The 18,814-nt window shown below is 35.0% G+C and overlaps 1 protein-coding gene across 1 annotated transcript in view; it reads left to right on the forward strand.

Annotated features, from left to right (window-relative positions):
- Positions 1–2,568: 2,568 nt before the first annotated feature.
- LOC142345948 (uncharacterized) overlaps positions 2,569–18,814 on the forward strand; it is a 30,132-nt gene continuing 13,886 nt past the window's right edge. The window contains exons 1-2 of the mRNA XM_075398414.1: positions 2,569–2,972; positions 5,675–5,776. Of these exons, the coding sequence (XP_075254529.1) occupies positions 2,682–2,972; positions 5,675–5,776 (393 nt within the window). The 5' untranslated portion in view covers positions 2,569–2,681. The remainder of the gene's footprint in view (positions 2,973–5,674; positions 5,777–18,814) is intronic.

An 18,814-nucleotide genomic window follows, 5' to 3' on the forward strand; every position in this document is an offset into this window, starting at 1 on the left:
TCTTGACAATATCTACTCCGTCCACTCCGACCTTGTGACCCAGTAAGACATCAAAACTGAGCTGGGATCGAATCGACTCATTCAAGATGTTATCACACGAATAAAAAACGGCATCTGGAAACAGTGCTCAGAAGCAGAGAAAAGATTTGAACAACAGAAAAACGCCTTGACCATTCACAATGGAATCATCTTTCGAGGAGTTGTGCCTTTCATTCCACCCAAACAAAGACTCATGGTGTTGGCCAAAGCTCATGAGACTCACCCAGGCAAAAATGAAACTGAAACAGCAGTTCGATTGATGGCTTGGTGGCCCGGCATCAGTCAAGATGTTCTTCCATATGTTATTAGATGTAGGGAATGCCAAGAAAACAGGCCGAGCCTGTGGAAAACAGTATCTACGTGGCCGGAAGGTGAAGGGAAAGATTCGGGAAAGATTCCACATTGACTGGGGCTATGCTAAAGATCAAGGTAATATCTTAGTGATAGTAGACGCGGGATCATGTTGGATAGAAGCATTCCCTGCGGGAAATAGAACCTCACAAACAGTGAAAGTGCACTTGAGTCAAATCTTTGCAAGATTTGGGATACCAAGAATATTAGTATCAGACAATGGTTCTGAGTTTGTGAGCAGTGACCTAAAGCAATGGGGTGAATCACTGGGGATTAAAGAGGTGGAGTCTCCCATCTACCATCCAAGAGCAAAGGGATTGTTGAACGAGCGGTCCAAACAGTGAAACGGGCTAATCAAGCCTAGAGTCCAAATCTGAATGTATCATTTGGCGCTTTCCTACAGCGGGCTTTGATGACACATCGGAACACTTCCAAGACGAGGGGCCAAACTCCTGTAGAACTGCTATTGGGACGCAAAGTAAGACCTCCGGCAGTCACTGATTTTGATCTGTGTGAGCGAGCTCTCTTCAAACCGAGGAACAGTTCACCAACGGCTCAAGCTACTTTCATTATCCGTAAAGGAATGAACACTTCGTTCATTCAGTCGGAGAATTCAAACAAGACAGTGCTTGTTAGTGACAACCAAATTGCACGGCTGGAACCTGACGACATCAAGACTGAGTCTACTGACTCACAGTCTGCGAGCAGTAGGGACGAGATAGACGTGGCATCACCCAACTGTACTGAAGAGACCTCAGTAGTTGAAGGAGAACAAACTTTATTGGCCACGAGAACTTCAAGCAGAAATAAAAAACAACAAAGAAGGTTTGGAGAAGCTATTGCTAAAAACTTGCTAAAAAATGAGGGAGAATGTGATATATCGAGAAGTGGGGAACTTAGCAATTTAAGTTAAAACTTCGATATATAAAGAAAACTTTCTTACCTGATGTTTGGTGAAGTGAAATTGAATAATGGCTTCTAATTTGAACCGAATCTTCGATTCAAATTTGTTCATACCACCACAAGTTTATCAGTGTACACAAGCCATAAATTTGTGTGATAGATTCGACCTTCCCACCACCAGATGTGATCAGAAACCAACTCTCCGACCCTCCCAGTAGATAGAAATGACATGTGCTCAGGTAGGGAGAACAAAGTGTTAAGTGCAAAAAACTGCACTAGTACTTGCACGGCAAACGGAAAAACTTGTTCACAACTAAGTTGGAAATTAACCCATATCAGTTTATCTATATCTAGACGGATCTGTAATTTTTCATTCTGATACGGACTATAATTACCTGTGAAATTTTTTACATTTAGGCCATTTTGAATTCAATTTTTAAAATAATAAAATTCTTGATACTGGTGCTCGAGACCACTACAACTTCTGAATTAGTTCTGAGTCAGAATGAAAATCAACAATTTTTCTCATTATAACAGAAATTTTGTTCTGGTAAGAATGAATTTTGTTTCAAAATTTCAAAGCAATATCCTTCCCAGAACAGAATTTTATTCAAATCTCACATAAAAAATTCTATACTAGGTGGGTCTGGTTTCAAATTTCGAGGTCAATTTTATATATCGGCCTAAATATACTTAAGAATTTTGAGGTTGGAACAATGATGACAATTGAAATTGAATTTTTCTTTGATTAAAGGTCACTTCAATTATAGTATTCATAAAACATCTGAATGTAAAATTAATATCAAAATTGCTACTCCAGATACTGATAATCATATTTTTAATATTCAATTGCATTTATGTACTTATTACGCTGCTATTTTGTTAAAAAAGGTTTTTTTCTGTTAATTAACTGCCCTAAAAACAAGTTTGATGTTCTCTTAAATCCTCTTTCTTCTAGTAAGCATAGCTACGTCGCTTAAAACGGTACCTCAGTAATAAAAATGCGCTTTAATTTAAACCCACAGAGAAATTATTTCCTAAATTAAAGTTTTTTGATCATTAGATTTTGTCGTTATTGCTTAAATGCCAAATTTTTTCAGTTGGTTTTTGCCGTCAACCAATTAGGATCCATCGAGCAAATTTAATTCATTTTGTTTGCCCGAATGATTCTGCCCATTTTTATTTAGAAAACGCTCTCGATTCCTACTATAATTTAGCCAGCTCCTCCCAGAAATTAAACTTTTTTTTGCCTCGAAAAATTGGAATACTAAAAAGACCTTCTATTATTGGTCAAGGATCATTTTCCATTATTGTCATCTTTTATAAGCTAAACAATTTCGTTTTGAAATAAATAATTGACCTTGTTTAGTTTTGGAAATTTGAAAAAAATGGATTTGGATAATGAACAATTCAACATTACCGATACCGCACCTGAGCCCGAAAGTGACAATTTTCCGTGGGTAGAGGCCACTCAAATAGCCAGCATAGCCGGTCTTGTAATCACAATTCTCGGTTTCCTGTTGAACTATTTCTGTTTCATAACAGCCGGTCAGTTGCCGGAGTCAAGCAGTGCCAGACTGATGAAGTACCTGGCTGTTTGGGATTCGATTTCCAGCATGCAGGATGGGGTGTTCAATTTGGGATTGAAAGCATTTGGGGTTAACCTGGCTAGTTTCACGGTTAGTTCACACGACATTATACATGCCAGATTCCGTCAATATAACCAACCATCCCGTCTTGCCTTGTTTAGCCTCAAAATTACGTAGTTGCCGCCTTAAAAAATGAGATAATTCACTTGCCTTAGATGTCAACTCTGTCACTGTGAAAAAATTTGCTTTTGTTTTGGCTAAAAATTTTGTATTTCAAATTTTTTTTAACGTGGGTTGTCTTGCATGATAAATTTTGCGCCTCAACCAGGGATTGTACCTGTGACCCGGGTCTGTGAAATAAATGTAAGAAATGCACTGAATGGGTTGCTTTCTCAAATAAAAATAGCTTGATAATTTTGCCTAAAAATGCGCTGAAAAGCGTTGAAAAGCGCTGAAATTATTTTTATTAAAAAGTGGTGAAAAAAGTTGCTGATTTTTCAATGAGTATCAACCTCCTGGGACACATTCACCTCATTTTTTATAAGTTTTTGCGTGTAAATTAATAAAAGTTTCAACTCATTCAGCGCTTTCCAGCGCACTTTTTACAAAAGATGCACTGAAATAGTGCTGACCCATACAACCGAGCAGGTTCCGGTCCCAGACCGAAAATCAATATGAGCAGACTGAATGAAACTAAAAGTTGGAGTGGGGGGGGGGGGGGGTGTCGTGCGTTCAAAAAAAACTAATTGGTCTGAAACATATGGACGGACTCTCTGAAATATGGATAAACCAACTTAGAGATAGTCACACTTTTTCAATCTTTTTTCTTTTTTGCCACGACCAGGCGATTTTATCTGATCTCTTAATATAATCACAAGCCTGAACCGGTACCCAAAAAAAACTTTTTATCAAAGAAAGTGACTACTGCTGTTGATGCAAATTAGATGCATTAAGGAGGACAAGTAAGTATGGAACATTTTTCGAATCAATTGAAATACAAAAAAACGGAAACCAGTTATTTAAAGTGATTGAATATATTCCAAAAACTGGTAACGGTAGTTCTTTCAATCAGATCGCTGTCCTGAGTAGTGTTGCGGTAAGGTTTTAGAACCCTGCCTTGCAGATCAAAACAACAACATTGTCCGGTAAAATTCAATTCAAATCTCTCATAAGATCTCATATGACAAAAAATTTTTGCTCATATTGAATTTTGATAATCATTCATATGTTACACTTAAAACTGTTTACGCATTAAAAATGCATATTATAAGAATTTAGCTTCAATGAAAGGTATTACCACTGTTCATAGTTAGGAGATAGTTGATTGACATCTTGATTGAGTTTTAAAAAATTTCACCGCAATTCACATCAGACCTGTAACAAGGCTCCACAACTCTTCCAATTAAATTATAACAGCTTTCAATTTTTTTAATCTAAATGTAAGTATCGCAGTGATGCGGTAAAAGCGTTGAAAAGAATTGAAGCTTCTAACTTTTGGCAGTTAGTGAATATTTTTGTAAAACAACTGGTTCCCTGTATCATTTTCTGAGGAGCTGATTTCTTGAATTGCCCGTTGAAAAGTTTCAGTTTTGTCAAAATTGAACTTAAAAAAGTTTCGTAGTATTTTGAGCTGAACCAAAGGTTTAATAAAGCAAAAAAGCTTTAAAAGAGACTAAGGGATTAAATCATGTGCTCCATTTAAAAAGTTTCTTCGTGATTATTCGAAAAAAAATCCAAAAAATTTTAATTTAAAATAGTTAATCAGACGCAATAAATAATGTTTTCCTTTTTTGTGTGTTTTAAGACAACTGACATCAAGGTAGATTTTTGAAAGCAAGCCTTGCACAATGAAAAGATCACCCAAGATTTGAGCTCGAAGTTTAAGTTATTCTGTTCAGAGTTGCTTTGAAAAGTTTTAGAGGCCACTACTTCCAGCGGACGGGGAATTTGAACGTGATTACTCTTCTGGCAGTAAAATTTTTAGCCGGAAAGTATTAATAACAAAAAACCCAAAGGGGAAAAATTAGTTGTGAAGTAACATCATGATTTGAAAATTTTTGATATGATTAATGCAGAAAAAATCAACATGTTCAAATAAAATAGTTGAATCTTTTCCGTTTGTGCCCCCCCGTACGTTATGCCCCCCCTATTTATAGAGATGGGGGTTCACAAACGGAAAAGATCCAAATGATGTAATCCATCAAATTGAGCGAATACTTCTACAAAGTCATATACTTTTTTAAAATCGACAGCATTCTGATAGTATTAAAGTTGAGCCATGATCAGATGAAAATTTGAACGGACTATGAGCGCAAATATTTTTTTATTGAAATACACTTAGTTGTTTAAAGCGCAGGTGTTTTCTAATCAGAACTGACCTTAGAGGTCATGATATTTGGTTAAAGATAGTAATAGACATAATATGTTAGACAAAATATATGATATTAGAATTAAATTGAGCTCAGTGCAAAACGACCAGAAGAAAGACTCTAACAGAAGGCGGAACTTGATAGAAATCTTAACATATGCTACAAAATAGTAGGGAAAATTCCATTTGGGACTGAATGATCTCACGTGTAGACGGGTCAGCGCTAAAAATTGCTAAAATTGTGCAAATTGCTGTAACTGCAATAAATGAACGTGAAAATTGGCACTTTTAGAGCTGAATGTGGATTTTGCTCTATAATCAGAGTAAGTTAACTAGACTCTTAATTTTGTTAACAATTCAATATGTAAATTTTTGCGGTTGATGTGCGACACGAGTAGTGTTTGAAGTTGAGCCTCAATTTCAGAGAGTGGGCTGCAAACTGTTCTACTGGCACTCTTGGGCCTCCAGCATTACAGCCAGTTATCACATTGTGGCAATGGCCGTGGACAGGGTACTCGCAATCAAGGTATTTGAAGCCTCTGAACACTCGAGCTCAAATATAAATTACATTTTTTTAAAACAAAAAAAAACTAATTTCTCGAGATTTTTCCCGAATGAATTTTGACATAAAAATTATTACTCTTAATAATGTTTGAAACCATTTAATTGGTAGCACATAATCTCACAAAAAGTCGCAAGAAACGTTGTTTTTTGCCGTCGAAATTTTTGACATATTTATTAATTTAACCAATTCTTTGGATTTAAAAACAGTCTCAGCGTTTCTAAAGTTTTGGCGTTCTTTAAAGTTGCCGCTGAAAATGAAATTCGAACTCAAAACTTGAAGTTACATAAAAATTTTCCGTAAGTTTTGATTATCTTTTTCGACTTTTCAGAAACCTGAAAAAAGAAACTGGAAGAAAAGTTTCTTTTAATAAATACGCAAGAATGAAAAACAGCTGGTGGTAGTTTTTCAGTCAAACTTTATTGAAAAAAACTAACCTTTTTGGATAAAAGTATTGAATTTCTCAAATTGTCACTTTACCTTTATCTATAGAGTTTACATTTTAAGTGGGTTTTATGGTGGCGGTCAAGCAAGCCGATAGGCAAGCAAGCCGAATTTTGAAAATGAGGTCAAATAAGCCGAAAAATTTTCGGATATCCGTATTTTAAGTTGCCCCTGGCGGGCCGGTGAGCGCGCTTTGCGCCCGTCGCGGGCGGCTTTACCGCGATAACCGGCCCGCTATTTGCGGATTACATCCCACAGCGGATGAGAGGCATGGCCATGGACAGCGGTCTGCTGAGGCCCGTACCCCCTAGATGTCTAAAAATTGACGCATTTTTGTTTCTTTGGTGCATTGGAATACATTATGCACTATAATACTACGCGCAGTATTGATTGTAGTGGCTGACAATGTATTATTTCTGATAGATTACATAACTATTATAAAACTTTCGGCTTGCTTTTCTGTCGGCTTGCTTGCCTATCGGTTTACTTTGCATTTGCCGGGTTTTGTCACTTTCCTAAACTCAGAAGTTTTATTTAAAGATCAAAGTGCAAAAGTGTAGCCCTATCAATCGCTATCTTTCCTGATGTTCTGCTGAATTGCCGGAAAAGTTTTTATGCATTTAAAATTTTGATGGTTTCTTGCCCTCAAATAGGGCAGCAAACTAGTAAAAAGAAATCTATTAAAAATTTTCTAAATAACTTTGTCATAAACACCCTGCCCTTTTTAAAAACGAAGTGTGATATAGCACCTATATATCTACAAGTGAAAGATAGGTGTCGGGAGAAAAGGGGCTTTGGCTGCTTACCGTGAAGATTGGACTGAACAAATTTGAAATTAAATTGATAAAAGGTTTTTTGTATATTTATCCATTTATATTTACATACAAAATTTATTTTCCTGAGTTTGCAAAATATTGATAGTTGTTTGCAAAAATAGCCGCAATGCCAAATTCCAAACATCTGGACAAAGTTTGGGATATGAAGTTAATCAAGTTGGTGCTTTTCCCAATAAAAAAAATTGTCATCTTTTCAAGAAGATTCCTAAGTTAGGAATCTGTTGGATTTTTCAGGCCGACACAATCTTTCAAAAAAATTCGGAAAAAAATGTTTTTTTAGGCTTTCAGTTATTTCGGTCTAATTGACGCGTCGCTAAATATAACAGCAATCCGATACTGTAAATGTAGCAATGGTTTAAAACTGTGACTGTTAACGAAGAAAACAACTATAATTTTGTATGATCGTTTTTCACGCTTACACCAAAAAAAGCGTGATGTAAAATTGTGATGCATTTTTTCAAACTCAGATCTGAACTTGTTTCACTTTCTGTCACTGCTGTGCAGACATTTTTACAACTCTAATCTAAAAACACGGTCATCAATAACACTATCATCAAGCTGTACCATTTTCAACGTGACATGCGGAGGTTCAGCGTTTTCGATGTTTGGACATACTTTTTAACACCTTCAATAAGGATACTTTCGGTTTTCATTTTTTACGGGTTTTATGTTAAGATGGGTAAAATGAACAGAACAAGAGCAGACTTCTAATTGAAAGACCGAGCACTATTTTTTTTATTTTTTTTTGCAGTTCTTGTTAGTCAGTGTCCTTTCGACATCCATTCAAACCCGATTCGACATCAAGCCCAACCCTCATTTGACCTTTCATGACCCCAGTTGCAAATTATGTGCTTTTCCAGTGCACCCATTATTTAGTTTTATATATAGGTAGCACATGTTATATAGTTTCTATTGGTTTGTAACAATCTTTGTTTTGAGAATTAACCTGAACTCTAACTTCAGAAATTTGACATTCACCATTGCTTATTTTTTGTTAGCTAAGTTGTCGGATTTCAGAAGGCACTTTAATTATGCTATAGTGGCTTGAAAAATTTAAACACATGGCTTGAAAATATACCAAGTTTTGTGAACAAAACGTATTTTTTTTTGTTAATCAATCACAATTTTGGGGAACAAAACTATTATTTGGCTAGTTTTAAACGGTTCTTTTTTGTGCAATTCACCGATTTTGCAGAGCTAGGTTTTAAAATATCAACCTAACTTCCCATTTCAAATTGAATTAACTGTAAATGTCACGTGCGGGGCTCTCAATTTCTTATGCCGGTCCCCTGAGATTGAAATGACCTCGTATTTTTCTTAGATTAACCAAACCTTTTTTTTAAATTTGATTTCCTCCCCTTTTCCTTTTTCTCAACCTTTCAAAAACTTCGTAGAACAGTTGCAACTTCCAACTTTGAGGTTTGAAAAATTATAATTGCTTTTGATAACTTTAAGATTTTGCAACAAAAGCGCACTTTCATCTAAAGGAAGTTATTGCAAAAATTCTTCAGTTCAATGAATTCACGGTGGTCTTAATTAGAAGAGTATCTTTCACGATCAGTCAAAAAATGCTTTCCGGGAAATGTTTTGCTTAGCCCCAAAAGAGGAAGCGATACTGGGAGGGGCGCGACAACATGATCTGCTTATCTCAAAATGTGGAAGCGATGGTAGAGGGGGAAATTGGGGGGGGGGGGGTAATTACTTGTTTTTGTCCCGTTCAGTATACAACGAAGTCTTTTAATATTTAAGTTAGTATTTTGCAAAAAATCCCTCGATAGGCTGCAAAGAGTTAAGAGAAATGATTAGTTTATGTTCTGAGATACACAGATTATACCAGAAGCTATAAAGACAGAAAGTTCTTTGAAGGAAATGCTATCCGTCATGTCAGTTCTGCCTAACGTTAGAAAATCATTCCACTATTTCTCAATTTAAATTTGAGCAAATAAAAGAACGTTTGTCATTCTTTTCAGTTACTTTTAAATATATTTTGCACAGATTTTGGTAACATGATCAAAAGCTAAATACTTGATAGTGGATAGCATTAGTTTTGAAACTGATCGACGAAAAGTTCAACCTGTTTGGTTTTATAAATTCCAAAATGTTTCAAATACTGGTTTACAATACACCTTCTGACAGATTACACCAAACAAGGAGGCTCGTTAATGTGCGTTTGCAAATGATGTTCCGACTCGAGCTCATCTACATTTTTGACTTAATTGTCAACCAAAATGAGGAGATAACAAAAATAGATCTTCGAGTTTAAAACAATCGTTACACAACCTATCTACGAATTGAATTACATAATGCCATGCTTCATTACAGCACCAACGATATCTGACATTAAAGAGACTACGAGACAAAAAAAACAAACAGGAAAATTAGCAAAAACAAAAATTTCACGGGAAAAACTGAATTTCTAAATTTAAAAGCACCTAGTAACAACTTCAAAATGCAGTCAGATAAAACCATAACTCCTAAAATTAACTTTCTCTTAACTATACGGCAGATGGAAAGTTTTCTTAATGAGACTAGGTAACAAGTAGACAAAGAGAACGAACAATGAGGCGAAATTCAGAAATTAATCAACATTTTTTAAATCAAGAAATTTCAAAAGTCTTGAGAATCATTAGCTTTTAACTAAACAATCCATCATAATTTACTAAAAAGTCACTACAGAACCAAAAAAAACCTGCTTTGATTAGACTAAGCCATAGAAACAAACAAAAGAAAAACTTAAAAAAATAACAAACGATTTGCAAAAACACAAACTATTGCTACCATTAAAATCATTAGCTATTATCTGAATTTTGTAATTTTAATTCAATTTTTATTTCTACTTATTCAGCCTAAATATTAATACTGGGAGATTAAATAAGTTTACTTTGGTCACATTAGAAAACCGTTGGGATCTGAAATTACGCGATTGTTCTGAAAGAAGAGAAAAAGAAACAAAAAACTGACCACTCAAAAAACTTTTATAAAATGCATTTTGTCCCACAAAGAATCCATTACTGACAAATAATATCAGGAGATACGTTATTTTTGGAAATACATGAAATTGGATGGGACCTCCCGTTGATGAAAATAAGTTACAGTTTGCCGAAAAGAACATTATTCGCTATAAACTGACTGCTTCAGGTAAAGTCAATCATTCAATCCTCAATTACAGGTTTATGAGACCTGTCAGCAATTTACGGCTACCCAAAGAACAAGAACAGGCAAAAACAGCAATTTCAAGAAAAAAATTGAGCGAGAAAAGTGTCGAAGATTTTAAAAAACGAACTTTTCACTAAAAACTTTTCTGTTTTCAACTAGTTTTTTATAGCAATTGGATTTCTGTTTTTTATCAATATAACTTCAAAAAAACAGTAAAAAAGAACAAACATTAGAACCATGATACTTTTTGTGAAAACTCTTAGCATTAACTACATTAAACTCATTAGCTTTCAACGGAAGCCAGTAAATACGCTAAATTAGGACTCGATGGGACAACAAGTTTGTCTACCATTCATATTTCATCAGTAGAACCTTACAACAAGTTATTGACTAAGAGAACAACAACAAAGACAGGCAAAAACCAAAAATTTAACAGAAAAAAACCCAGAAGAATGTGTCGAAGTAATTTAAATCAAATGCTCTTCTCTGAAAATTTTTATCTATGATCCGTTGAACGTCTTGCTTAAATCAATGAAAACCATCAGTAATGGGACAATGTGATAAGATTTCGAAAAGATCCAAAAACAAGAAAAAATACCCGAAAATCCAAAAAAAATTATGAAAACTCTTTGCATTGAAGTTTAAAAACTAATAATAAAAAGATAAAAACACTGACCACGTTTGGCTGCAGTAGAAGAGAAAAGTTACTTGTCATAACTTAGACTGACTAACAGTTCACGAAAAAGGTTTAGGATTGGTTACTTGTCAAAAATTTTTTTTTCGAAAAATTATTTTCAAAGTTTTAACAGACACTAAACTCAAACGCTTTCAACGGAGGTCAATAGCTACGCTCAGATATAAACTGATAGGGAAAAAACAATGTTTGTCATGCATAGATAATCAATAAGACATCATACTAAGTCTTATGGCTATGAAAAAAACAACAAAAACAGGCAAAAACCAAAATTCAGTAGAAAAGTGCGAGAAGAAACTGTCGAAGCCAATTAAACAATTAGTATTTCTCTGAAAACTTTATTTGTAATGCACTGAGTCTCAACCAATGGGATTAGAGTAATATTTGGATAATATGTGTAATATTTGGATAATGTGATAAGAGTTCCAAAGTAACCAATAATACGAAATTATCCAAAACTTTAAAATAAAATTTTGAAGTCTTGTGTCATTGAAGTCATATAACCAAAAATTATAAGAGAAAACCGCTTGTCAGATTAAATTTGAATGCAGCAGGAATGAAGAGGGTGCTTTCATCACTGAGGCTGACTTACAGTTCAAGATAATAAGTTTATGATTGATTAATGTTCAATAAAGTTTTTCGAAAAATTATTACTAACGTCTTAACAGCCATTAGCTGTCCACTCAAAGCGCTAGATTTGTTCACTCTATGCTCATTGTGGAAAATATTGCACTGTTAGTCAAACATTCCATGCCATAGGACTCCAAAAAGTTAATAAAACCTCAAAAGGCAATTCAAAATTTCATTTAAAATTACGAATACTCAGAGTCCAAGTCAAAAAACATGAGCAATTCCTTGAAAACGATTTTTTTTTATTCAGTGGGCTTCAATTGACTGTTAAAGAGGTTTTTCATTAACAGAACCTCGATATGAAAAGTGACTTGTCTCTAGGTGACTTAAAAAAGCAAAATAAAAGTAGAAAAGATTTATAAAAAGAGCTCTCAAATAGAATCCGATTTTTTTATAGCGAACTTCCCTATGAGACCAGAACTAGTAATTTTTTTGTCGCCTTTAGTCTGTTAGGAACACAAAATTGGTTCGTTTTTTGGCGAGAAATTTAATTTCGAAATACTATTTTTATAGAACATATCTTAATTTGATGAAAAATTACACTAAAAGTGAACAAATATCCCTTGTTCACACAAAACTTCAATGCTTGATAACTCCTCGAAAAAAACGAAAATCAAAAACATCTTTTTAATTTTGAATTCTACGCTGGACCAGCTTTTTAATGATGCCACTCACATTTCTCTGCGATGAATATATCGATCGGCCAAAATTGTCTGAACAAAAAAAACCATTTGAGTATATAGTTCCTCCCCCCTCAAAAAGGGTCGGAAAAACAAAGACATAGCCGAACAGTGTCTTAAAACGCAGCATACATGCATTATATGATTTACTAATTGTTGCTAGAAGCTCTGAAGTAACTAGAAGATTTAAAAACTAATACTAGAATTACGTAAGTTTTTTATATTCTGCAAACTGAAACAAAAAAAATTACCTTGAAATTGAAAAAACTTAACTGTTGCAACAACACAAACATCACTTTGCCAAATATCAGCCAATGAAGGAAAGAAAAATAATATTTGTGAATTTCGATTTTATATTTAAAAAACGTGTATAAAATTGCTACATTTGGCACAATTAAATACCTTGTTCTAGAAAGAGGGCAATTGGAGAAAGGCTTGACGGAAGCGAACTTGCTAGAAATTCAACAAACCATCGTTCAAAGTCTTAAACTCTTACAAGTTAAGCAATCAAAATGTAAGTTTTGAGAAGTTTAACCTTCAACGTTTAAGTTAAACATCGAATTTGAGACGTTATTTGATGAACTGTTTTTAATTACACATAATTTTGTTCCGAAAAAACGATGAACTTACATACAATGTCTTTCCAAAAGTATTGGACGCAAAAAAGAATTCGAGACCATACAAAACTAACAGCCCTTGGACTTTTTTTGGCTAGAAATTCTCAAATTCTTCCAATGGAAATCATTGAAATAAAAGTTAAATACTTGAACGGAATCTTTCATTCATTTCAGTAAAGCAATGCCTCGTATAAACAGCGTAAACTTTTCGTTATCTTTTTGAATCATGACGACATTTTAAGATCATCTGATGACATCAATGAGAAATGTCAGATCTTCAACCAATCTATCTTCAACGCCTTAAACCGGAAAAAAAACACACCTTTTGAAGGCCAAAAATTTGTGAATCTTTCATCCATTCTGAATTTACTGAAATTATAATCTATAGAGGTAAGGTTTTAGATTTCCTATAGACCAGCAACAAATTTTAAAACCTTCAGCTCTGATTATATTGACAGGCTGTTTATACTTTTGATCTCTTTTTACTTCTTTTTACTATTTTATTTGTTTCTTCTTCTTTCTCTCTCTCTCTCAAAGTTCACACAAACATTAATCGTTGAAGCTGAAATTGGAACAATTTGTGTTGTCTGAAACTAGTTTAATGGAAGTATGACTCCTCTAAAATGAAAGGCTGTATAGTTGATTGAAAGAATGCGAATTTAATAAATTTTAGGTTTGTCTGCAGAGAATAGTTAAAACAAACCCAATCAGAGTTTTTTCAAAAAATCAAAGTACCTAATAACATTGATTGTTCTTGATTGACTTCTTTTGGTTTAATTTACCAACTTGATTTCATCTACCAAATGAAACTCTTAAATAAAAAAAGCAGCAACCAATTACAGTTACGAAGTAAAAAGAATTTGCAGCAGCCTGCCACTTTTTCCGAGACAGCGACTGGATATTAAATACAAGTTGATTTGATACAAAGGAGGGCATGTTTATATTATCAACATTAATGAAAAAAATATAATTTTTTTTGAGAAAAAATGAGCAGCGCAGATGAGAAACGATAAAGTTTGTTTGGATTGAGCAATATAAGTAAAGACATTTGACTAAATTGCTTTTTTGTTCAGACCCAATTGTGGGGGAGGAACTATATACTCAAATGGGTTTTTTTGTTCAGTCAATTTTGGCCGATCGATATATTCATCGTAGAGAAATGTGAGTGGTATCATTAAAAAGCTCTTCCAGCGTAGAATTCAAAATTAAAAAGATTTTTTGAATTTTGTTTTTTTTTGAGGATTTATCGAAGATTAAAATTTTGTGTGAACACGGGATATTTGGCATGATTTTGTTCACTTTTACTGTAATTTAAACTTTATATTTAACTTTATACTTTAAATTTTATACACGTTTTTTATATATAAAATCGAAATTCACAAATATTATTTTTCTTTCCTTCATTGGCTGATATTTGGCAAAGTGATGTTTGTGTTGTTGCAACAGTTAAGTTTTTTCAATTTCAAGTAATTTAATTCTAGTATTAGTTTTTAAATCTTCTAGTTACTTCAGAGCTTCTAGCAACAATTAGTAAATCATTTTATGCATGTATGCTGGGTTTTAAGACACTGTTCGGCTATGTCTTTGTTTTTCCGACCCTTTTTGAGGGGGGGAGGAACTATATACTCAAATGGTTTTTTTTTGTTCAGACAATTTTGGCCGATCGATATATTCGTCGCAGAGAAATGTGAGTGGCATCATTAAAAAGTTGGTCCAGCGTAGAATTCAAAATTAAAAAGATGTTTTTGATTTTCGTTTTTTTCGAGGAGCTATCAAGCATTGAAGTTTTGTGTGAACAAGGGATATTTGTTCACTTTTAGTGTAATTTTTCTTCAAATTAAGATATTTTCTATAAAAATAGTATTTCAAATTTACATTTCATGCCGCAAAATGAACCAATCGTGTGTTTCTAATAGACTGAAGGCAATAAAAAAGACTAGTTCTTGTCTCATAGGGATGTTCACTATCAAAAAAATCGAATTCTGTTTGATAGATCTTTTTTTAGAAAACTTTTCAGTATTTTTGACTCCGCTCAAATAAAAGGCCGGATAGTTGAGTGAAAGAATGCGAATTGAATCAACTTTAGGTTTGTCTGCAGAGAATAGTTAAAACAAACACAATCACAGTTTTTTTTAAATCAAAGTACCTAATAACATTGATTGTTTTTGATTGACTTCATTTGATATAATTTACCAAGTTGATTTCATCTACCAAATGAAACTCATAAATAAGAAAAAACCGCGACCAATTACAGTTACAAAGTAAAAAGAATTTGCAGCAGCCTGCCACTTTTTCCGAGACAGCAACTGGATATTAAAAACAAGTTGATTTGATACAAAGGAGGACATGTTGAAAAAATTGAGCAGCGCAGTAGATGATAAACGATAAAGTTTTTTTGGTTTGAGCAATATAAGTAGTATCGTATATTTACAGGAAGATCGGGGAGGGGGATCCTTTCGAGATCCGTTCGGCAGAGGGGGATCCCTTAGGGGAGATCTTTTATGTTATGAAAGTGGTAATTGAGCTATATGTATTTGTCTGGCGGTTTCTTGTTGGTTTTGCGCTATTGGAAAGCCATTCCAGTTTCAACTTTTCTTGCTTATTTGTGGCAAAATCTAGCAAAGTAGATTTGAATTGAAGCTGTATTTATACGTTACAACTTTTGGAATGGAATGGAATTGACATAGAAACTGTTAATGATAAGAGAAATAAACACGTACAAAAGCGTCAAATTGAATAGAAAATAGCGCTTCGTTTTGTTAATTAAGAGTCTGATTCTATCGCTTCATAATCAATAAAGGTTTATACACTGGACGTTCTTCTTCTATTTCATTTTCAGCAACAATTTCATCAGAATCAATATCAGACTCTGTGTTTGCGGTGGTTCTTACGAAGCCGGGGTCAGGAAATTCAGCGTTGTCAGTATTCGTTTCATCTGTGGTTTCAATTTCCCTCTGGTTTTCAATATTGTGCAACTCTCCAGACGACCAGGAACTCAATGATTCATTATCGAAATTGTTGTCTTCGTCGAAGAAACGATCGTGGACAATATTTATGCAACCAAACGGCAGCGTATCGATCCCATCGTCAAGAATGTATCGTTTATCGTCAAAAGCGTTGAGCGACACTTTAATAATGGTTACTGTGTGGAGTTGGTGGCTGCTAGAAGCTATTCTATGGTTTTGCATGCGGATCAAACGACCAGAGGAGAGAGTTTCTTTGAATCTGTCATGCGTCAGTTGTTGTTGTACTAACTTTGTGACGCCTTTAGCTGATTTCTTTTCCCCGCCATCTAAATAAAAATATTGAACATTAGGAACAGTCCCAACTAACAAGCTGTATATTGATAAGTGCGAGTGTGATGAAAACTAACTTGCCAATTGCAATTACTGAGTAGAGTTTCGGCTTGAGAGCATAAAATTCTTGAATAGGCACGCTAGCAAACTCGTCCTTAAACTTCAGGACGACATATTCGTTCACTTTGGAGAGGAGCGGGTGCTGTGGTGGACAATTAGAGATGTCGAAATGTTGCAAAATATGAATTTTTTGGCATATATCTTCATAAAAGTCTACTGTATTGATTCGATATAGCAGTGAATCAGTATCCGAGTAGAGAACTTTGCAATCAAAATTTGGCTTCATCACTGTATAATGGAATTGGATTATGTGTAATTTGGTCAGATCAAGTACACATGCCTCTAAAATAGTACGTTTGTTCCAATAGATCCTTTTTTTGCAATTTTCATCGCAGCCATGCTTTCTCCAAAGACTTTGACCGATTTAAAATGAAAGTTTTGCGTTTTTTGTAGCACACTTTGAGCATTTTGAACAATAACGACTTGATCACGGTTCCTTTTCGACTCGCACGGTTTTCCGAACGCTGAATTATTCATGCCTTTATAGAACTTTTTGCCAAAGGCAGTACTGGCAGCAATCCGGAGACTGGTATTTAGCTCCATGTAGGGTCGCTATCCAGTTCGCTTGCTCAAAACTTTAATGCCCGATGAAGTTTTGTGATTTTGAGCCCCATTGAATTGTAGAATTGTGCAAGCCGACAATGTAGCGTGTAGCGGTTTCTAGGCAACAGCGTTTGAACGAGTTTTGGCCCAGATGACTTTCCAGTTAAGTGCATTTGTACTTTCAAATTTTTCTGGTAACCGCTCAGCCAAGAATGTTTGATTTTCAATTTGGATGGCGCCAGAGGGTAATCTTGATGAGCTTCATGAAGTTCGGGTGGATTATCAATATCAATTTCAACGATATATCCATGCTGTGCCGTTGACGAAATTTTGAGTACTTCATCGAGCTTGATGTGAGCATCTAGCGCAAAATCCTTCAAGGGCAAATGATTGTTCTGCATTACGCCGCCGTAAAGGTTATTTGCGTCTAGCGTCAACGCATATGTAGACGGCTTAGAAGCATCATAGTTCGGCAGATGGCAGTTGTTTGCTTGAAAGAGTCGTTGCTCATAGATTGAAGACACTCCTCCGCGCATCATGTTCTTTACAAGTTCAAGTTGTTCTCTCTCGGTTAGCAAATGCAGGTCGGGTTTCTTCACCTTGCGGAAGGCATCTCCTGATGCATTTGATGCTCCATAGCACTGTCCGCAATCTAAATCGTACGCGAAAGTTGAAAATCGCTATTGGAGTAAGATTCATACTTAGAAGGTATAATGTCAAAGCGATTGTCAGGCAGAGCAGCTACCAAGAACTTGAGTGATTTGGGCATGGAAGTTAAACGAGTCAATTAACCTTATGTATTCGAAGATGGTTACTTGTGGTCCGGCTTCCGACTCAAAGTTTTTTATGAACACTCTAACGGAGAGTAATATATAGTTTTTGTCCGTAGAAGGTATAACTTCAAACTTCGTTTCCGGCTCACACTCTGCCAGTGCGAGACATGTATGATGAATATCATACTTTTTGATATTATGACCAATCATTGGCGTAAAGTTAGATGTTTTGCGACGAGTGTTACAGAGTTGATGAGCCCACCTTAGAAAATGACCATCGTAGTGACAATGGTCCAGCACAAGCTCAGCCGCATCGTTTATTTCGTTTTCACAGATCCAACATGTTGTGTTATTTTCACGTGCTGGAACAGGTCTTTGGTAGGGTCCGTAGAAAGCTCGTTTTTGGTTGTAGATGTCACGCGCCAGTACGTCCAAAGATTTTTCAAATTCGTTCAAACAGTTAACACCTCTTTTCATTTCAAAGTAGACAGGAGTTGCTTTACGTGTTCTATGGCTGCTATAGCATAACCACAAGATTCATGTTTTTCAATTGCAACTGTGTAGGAAGTAGAGGGTGAGGGTTGTGCTGTAGCGATTGGAACAAGGTAAGATTCTGTGTCAAAGTATAGAACGATTGGAAGAAACCAGCGTGCTTTCCAGTAATGAAGAAACCAGTGTTGCTTTCTTTTGGCATAACAATTTATGCTGCTGCATGTTCACTGCATGTTTTAACATGGTTTTGATAAGTATTTCTGTTTGTACACAAATTAAAACAATTTTGACAAATACGCTGCGCTGCACGGTGCGCTATACCTTTGAAGTATGCGGCAAATCGTTCCAGATTCAAGATGAGAAAGTAGTGATGGGCATTCTCATCGTCGAGGAGAAGAGTGTCCATTGTGAAGGATTTGTTTGGATTTTTGGAGACGTAAATCATCACCCAACGTGTTCCCTCGATTCTGTAAGCAAAACAGATTCATGAAGACCAATACAGTTTTAACATTTTGATTCGTTTAGCGGGAACATTTGGTTTTTATTGATATTATTAAAGAAAGAATTACCCGAAAACATTGACGCGAACGTCGTTGGCGTCTTCGAAGTATGGGATCTTGTTTATGGGCATGGGTATCTGATGGTCTCCAACGGGCTGTCGTTCCGCATTCTTTTACGTATCTGGATTTGTTTTTTCAATTCCCGATCGATCTTCTGTCAG

This window comes from Convolutriloba macropyga, chromosome 9 (assembly GCF_964194025.1).
Source record: "Convolutriloba macropyga chromosome 9, txConMacr16.3, whole genome shotgun sequence".
Classification (NCBI taxonomy): Eukaryota; Metazoa; Xenacoelomorpha; order Acoela; family Convolutidae; genus Convolutriloba; species Convolutriloba macropyga.